At 30.9% G+C, this 5,758-nt stretch overlaps 2 protein-coding genes across 2 annotated transcripts; one reads left to right on the top strand and one right to left on the bottom strand.

Moving 5' to 3' along the window:
- Nucleotides 1–358: 358 nt before the first annotated feature.
- Nucleotides 359–1,594, bottom strand: LOC106099541 (NEDD8). The gene is made up of 3 exons (XM_013278109.1): nt 1,468–1,594; nt 1,270–1,400; nt 359–646 (listed from the first exon to the last, which is right to left on the bottom strand). The coding sequence occupies exons 1-3, from the start codon at nt 1,483–1,485 to the stop codon at nt 562–564; spliced, it is 234 nt and encodes a 77-aa protein (XP_013133563.1). The 5' UTR covers nt 1,486–1,594; the 3' UTR covers nt 359–561.
- A 275-nt stretch (nt 1,595–1,869) lies between these two features.
- On the top strand, nt 1,870–5,743 carry LOC106099816 (transport and Golgi organization protein 6 homolog). The gene is made up of 5 exons (XM_013278483.1): nt 1,870–2,009; nt 2,078–4,044; nt 4,257–4,479; nt 4,831–4,982; nt 5,409–5,743. Exons 1-5 carry the CDS (start codon nt 1,952–1,954, stop codon nt 5,724–5,726), a joined length of 2,718 nt encoding a protein of 905 aa, XP_013133937.1. The 5' UTR covers nt 1,870–1,951; the 3' UTR covers nt 5,727–5,743.
- Nucleotides 5,744–5,758: the final 15 nt, after the last annotated feature.

Raw genomic sequence — 5,758 nt, 5'->3', positions numbered from 1 at the left:
AAAAATTACCTTTGTTTCATTTAACATTTCACAAAACGGTACATGATGCATAAAACGAATGCTAATTATGAAAGTAAATATGTTTATTAAAATAGCAATGGAAAACTTAAGGATAGAGAGTATATGGATCACCATTAATCTGCAGAGGTTAAAGTATGGTCCGCGAGAACTTTTCGGATTTATTCGTGTCGAGGACAGTTTGTATGAGGTTTATACAGTGCCCCTGTCGGGTAGAAAAGTAACTAAAGAACAACCAATTGTGATGACTTCACATTTTACATATAGACACTAAAATGGTCCCGGGTTGGGAACCCTAAATTCATATAGGTAGATGACCAACGAAAGGCAAAAAATTATAAACTTGAGTTGTTCTCCTTTATTTAGCTTTCTCAGTACACAGCATGACACTTGTTACAATTATCCTTACAAAAAAAACTTTCCCTGCATAAAAAAACTTGCAATCAAAGATTTTCACATTTATTTATGTAATTGTGTTTATTTTATACATAGAATGAGAAATAAAATTAAACAATTATAAATATGAGACAATGATCACAGAATTCACTCCCCGCCGCGCAGAGCTAACACCAAATGCAGCACTGATCCACCTTGTACTTTGTAATCTTGCGCCGTTTTCTCATCATTCCTGTAAAAAAGTTATCTATCAAGCCAGTATCACTTAAACATCAACTTAAGATATTCTACTGGTGTAACCGAGAATATAAACATCCTAGCTTAGAGGTTTTTTTAAGGGACTTTATTACATCAGTTTGTAATTAGCATATTTGCATATTCTTAGGTAAGGGTTATTATTTTCCTGGTCTTACTTACTTACTCTTTGTTTGGTCAAAGAATAATAACTATTATGTTCCTATACAAGTATTTTGCTAACTAAAATTTACATTTATATACATGGAGAAACCTTCACTTGTCCTTGCAAAAAAAATTGAATCTGTTTATTGTGTTTATTTCAACAGAGTTAAGCAGCATGATACTTGACTTTATACAACTAATTTGTCTCCTAAATATACTCGATTCAAAAAATGTGTGATCGTTTTATTTTTGAATTGAATTAAATATTATAAAAACCATCAATTTATGGTCCTGAGAACATCTTACAGAATAATTGTATACTGAGTCCTGATAACGAAACATACAAAAAAGATAAGTCATAGTTAAAGTTAAGTTAACAATAAAGAACATATAAGATGCTGTATCCTAAATAATATAACGGTTCGAAATGCATTTTGAGTCTATAGATATACCTACATTTGTTTGCCAGAAAAAATAAGCCGCTGTTGTTGCGGTGGAATGCCTTCTTTTTCTTCAACTCGTTCTTTAATCCTCTCCACTTTATCTGTAGGTTCTATATCTATCTCAATCTCTTTGCCAGTGAGTGTCTACAACAAAAATAGGTTATGTACCAAGAAATCAAATGCAATGAAAAATATTAAACAACAAACATACCTTGACCTTGATAAGCATGATGAAAACTTAGTAATATAACAGTTCTAATTAAAATCAAGCTTTACTTTAAGTAAATTCTAAAATCGGCAAGTATCCGAATCTAAACTGTCACTGTCATTAATTGACTTTTTTTTTAGTATTTCACAGACAACATTTTTTGTTTTTACCGCTTTAGAGTCACTGGATATAGTCACCGAGTTGAAATTATAAAAATCATCCCAAAACAACCGTTTATATTATGGTGACATTTTTAAATGCATCACGTTTCTTACGATTTTAAAGTTTTCTTTAGGCACTATAACGCCAAAAACTATTTTAATTGGTATCGATAGCTTCAATAGTCTATCTATCTTTGTTCTTTGATCTTGTCCCTTTGTCACTGTCAATGTCAATAAGCTGTCAAACATTATAATACGGAAATGTTTGGTTACTTTTTTATTTGAAAAAATAACTAATTACGAAATTAAAAATTTTAATATAACCAATGAATATGGAGGAAATCAATGTGATATTTGAAAGAATCGAAAATATTACCAAAACCAGTGAGTCAATAGCTGTTTATATTAGTTTTTAACTTTTATATTATTTTGTAACAAAAGCTTATTTTCAGATGATCCTGAGTTCATACCATGGTTATTGCAAAGTGACGATACAAGTAGTAAAGATAATGATGCTATTTTTATCTCTCAAAGAACTTTTCTTCACAAAATATTTAAGGAAATAGATGATTTAGCGGCGTACATTAAAAACGATGATACTGTGCTTATTAGTGTGAAGAATCAAAAGCTATTGAGAACATGCTTCCAGCTGATTGTTTCGCTTGGTATATCACCATGTTTGGTGCCCGGTTTGGGTATCAGTTTGTCTAAAAGATCAGCATTTACAGCCATGTTACCTACTACTGGCTTGTCAGATGAGCAAAAGTATGAATTACTAACAGATTGTACAGATTTCTTTGCAAGAAGTTATACTGTACCTGTTTTAAAGAGTATAATAATCAGTTTCCATTTATCAGACTACTTGGCTGCATTAATACAACTTTCCTTTGCACCATTAAAAAAACCTGGAGTTTACACTAATTTTACAATGACAAAAGAATTGTATGATAAATTGAATATAGATAGAAAGAAATATATCAATATATATGATGATTTAGTGAACAATTGCTTCCAACCTATACTTATGAAGGAACTTTTAGTGTTACAAAATGTAATAGACAAGACACCTCCTGCATTTGTTAAGAGGACAATAACAAAAGAGTTGAGTCGACGGCTTATAGCACCTGGAGGATTGCTAAGTCTGATCAGATGTTTTATGGACAGTTTAGAAATGGATTCTGGGATAGAATGGAAAAAAATTGACATAATTTGCAAATTGATTGCAACAAAACATGGAGATACTTGTGATGATGAATATCTGCAAAATATTTGCAACCAATTGAAACAGATTCTTGTATTAAATAATACTAAATATTTAACAACTGCAACAGCCTGTTTAATAACATTGATGCAGAAGTATCCGGACTCAGCAGCAGTTACTACTTTAGTAAAAGATGTGTTTCATACATTTAAATGTGAAAATATAATTGAATCATATTTACCAGGAACAATAATATTAACAACACAACAAATAGAACATAAAATGCAAACTTATCATTCTTCTTTAAGTTTGCCAAATCAAGAAATTGTTACAAAACTCTTAACTCCAAATTTGCCGTTATTATTCCTGATTAGTATGAAATGTACAAACAGAGAAATGAAAAAGAAATTAAATGAGATTTTAATTAAATGTATGGAGAAAATGGATAAAGACGAAATACCTGGTTTACTGAAATTACTTTTATTTGGCAACACAACTATATCTAAAGTCATAGTTGAAGAAATCCCAGCAGGTTTAATTTTGAAAGCAGTAAATAATACTTATCCTTCAGATGATGCACTTTTCTATTTCATAGAATTATTCAAACAGATAACCGATCACAGTTTTAATCAAGCTATATTAGAAACAGCTTTACAAATACTAATTGATTTAAGTTTGCAAAGAAATAAATTTATAACAGAACCTCTTTTAGCACCTGAAGATGAACCAGTGTTACTCAATGATTTAGATAAACAATATATTAATATTCTTCAATTATTATCTGTGATATCAGATTCAGCAAAAATAAATGAATGTTTGAAAAAATCTCCTCAAACTGTTTTCAATTTTATAGAGTATTTTCTTCAAGAAAATAAAAAGAACAGTGAATGTGAATCTATTGCTTTGGTTCTGTTAAACACGATTTTGCCAAACATTGATGATTTTAGTTTAACCAGTAGATTAAAAAACATAATTCCGATATTAGAGAAAATGGCCCAAAATGAATCAAATACTAATAGTATTTTATGTAAGGAAGCAATATTATTAATTAATGGTGATAAGGTTAAGAATAATTCAGCTTATGAAAAAGCTGTGTCAAATGCTTTTGATAAATTGTTACCTACTAGAGCCCACGGTATTATAGAACTAACAAAACTAATCGATAAACAAGATGCTGAAACAATATCCAAACGTCATTTAGTTTTCTGTTTATTTCAGGTAATCTTACTAATATTATAAACGCGAAAGTTAAGATGGATGTTTGTTAGAGTTTGTAGCCTAAACGGCCGAACGGATTTCAAAGAAATTTGGTATAGATGTGGAGGATAGTCTGGAAGAACACATAGGCTTTTGGTTTTTTTTAATTCTACGCGGACGAAGTCGCGGGCGAAAGCTAGTAATTAATAAATGATTTAATTGGAATGTTTCAGGAGCAATTAAAAGATTCAGATTCATACATTTACTTAGCTGCAATAAACGGTATTGCCTCATTAGCAATGCATTGCACTGAAGATGTACTCAATGTGCTATGCAAAGAATTCCTAAACATCTCCACTTCATTTGGAGGTGTTGAAACTAAAGAAATACAAAATAAAATGCAAGAGATGAGATTGAAAATAGGTGATATCATTGTGAAAGTAATGAAAAGACTGGGTAAGTTGTTTCTTATTTATTGTTATTGTTTTTTCAAATAGACTTTATAATTTGTTTATTATATTTTTTACCTCTAAAATGCTGAAACCAGCTAGTCGTCGCCCTTCAGGGCGTTACCAGGCGGGGTAGACACAGACCTCCTAGGGAGCCCAAAAATGTGAAATAGACATAACAACTACTTTAAATGTGATCATAAAATTGGACCCTCCCATCTAGCCTTATCCAACGGCTGGCCCAGCTTAAAGCACTAACTTTTAATGTCCTAAAACTTACCTACACATATAAAAACCGATTTTATTTACATAGAAAAAATGTATAAATAATTTTAATACTGAAAAAAATTATTTACAGGTGATATGAGTATCGTCCATAAAACAATACTATTGAATACAATGTTGTCTGCGTGCAGAGACCATGACCCTTTGTTGAGAGCATCTGCATTATCAAATTTGGCTGAGATTGCTTTAGTCCTGCATTATAGGATTGGATCTATAATTTATGAGGTAAGTTATTCCTAATTTTTACTTACAATAATGTGTAAACTTTATGTTTCAAACTAGCTTTTGCCTGCGACTCCGTCCGAGTAGAATTAAAAAAAACTGAGTAGCCTATGTGTTCTTCCAGACTATACTCTACATCTATGCCAAAATTCATCGAAATCCATTCAGCTGATTAGGCTACAAACTCTAACAAACATCCATCCATCTAAACTTTCGCATTTGTAACATTAGTATGATATAATCCCAGATAAACTAATAGCATAGACAACAAATATTTATTTAAAAATAAATAAGTGTGCAATAGAGTGGGAAAATCCTAATTTTGTACAAGCCTTGAAAGTTCCTATTAGGTAAGGTATTAAAAAATAAAAACTATCTCTAGATATTATCATAATGTCTCCAATTTTATTTAATTTACTTTTGTCCTAGGTTTTGTTATGCGTTGGGAGCATAATAGAGTCAGATAAAGCTATAGAATGCAGGAGGGCCGCTGTTATGGTTATATCAAGTTTACTCAAAGGTCTAGGAAAGGAAACATTAATCCAGCTGAAAGAACACTTACTCCCTCTATACAGGACTCTAAATCAACTATATAAAGACCCTAATGAAGACCACGCAGTCAAACTCCACGCACAAATAGCCCTTGAAGAACTCAATGACATAGTGTATCAGTTTTTACTACCTAATGTTGATATGGAGAAACCATTTTCGTTACTAACTAAACCGAAAGATATAATCTACAAATAAATGTACTATATGTTTAATTTTTTTTATTTCTT

The sequence above is a fragment of the Papilio polytes genome, unplaced genomic scaffold (assembly GCF_000836215.1).
Source record: "Papilio polytes unplaced genomic scaffold, Ppol_1.0 DF824102.1, whole genome shotgun sequence".
NCBI classification, from domain to species: Eukaryota; Metazoa; Arthropoda; class Insecta; order Lepidoptera; family Papilionidae; genus Papilio; species Papilio polytes.
The sequence above is the reverse complement of the archived record's forward strand: the minus strand, read 5'-3'. Positions and strand labels throughout refer to the sequence as shown.

Excerpts from the sequence above, each read along its gene's own strand:
- LOC106099541 (XM_013278109.1), bottom strand. Across the intron at positions 647-1,269 it reads ATTTTTTCTGGCAAACAAAT|GAATGATGAGAAAACGGCGC; the intron begins GTAGGTATATCT and ends ACTTTTTTACAG.
- LOC106099816 (XM_013278483.1), top strand. The coding sequence starts at position 1,952 with ATGAATATGGAGGAAATCAATGTGATATTTGAAAGAATCGAAAATATT. Across the intron at positions 2,010-2,077 it reads CGAAAATATTACCAAAACCA|ATGATCCTGAGTTCATACCA; the intron begins GTGAGTCAATAG and ends GCTTATTTTCAG. Across the intron at positions 4,983-5,408 it reads TTGGATCTATAATTTATGAG|GTTTTGTTATGCGTTGGGAG; the intron begins GTAAGTTATTCC and ends CTTTTGTCCTAG.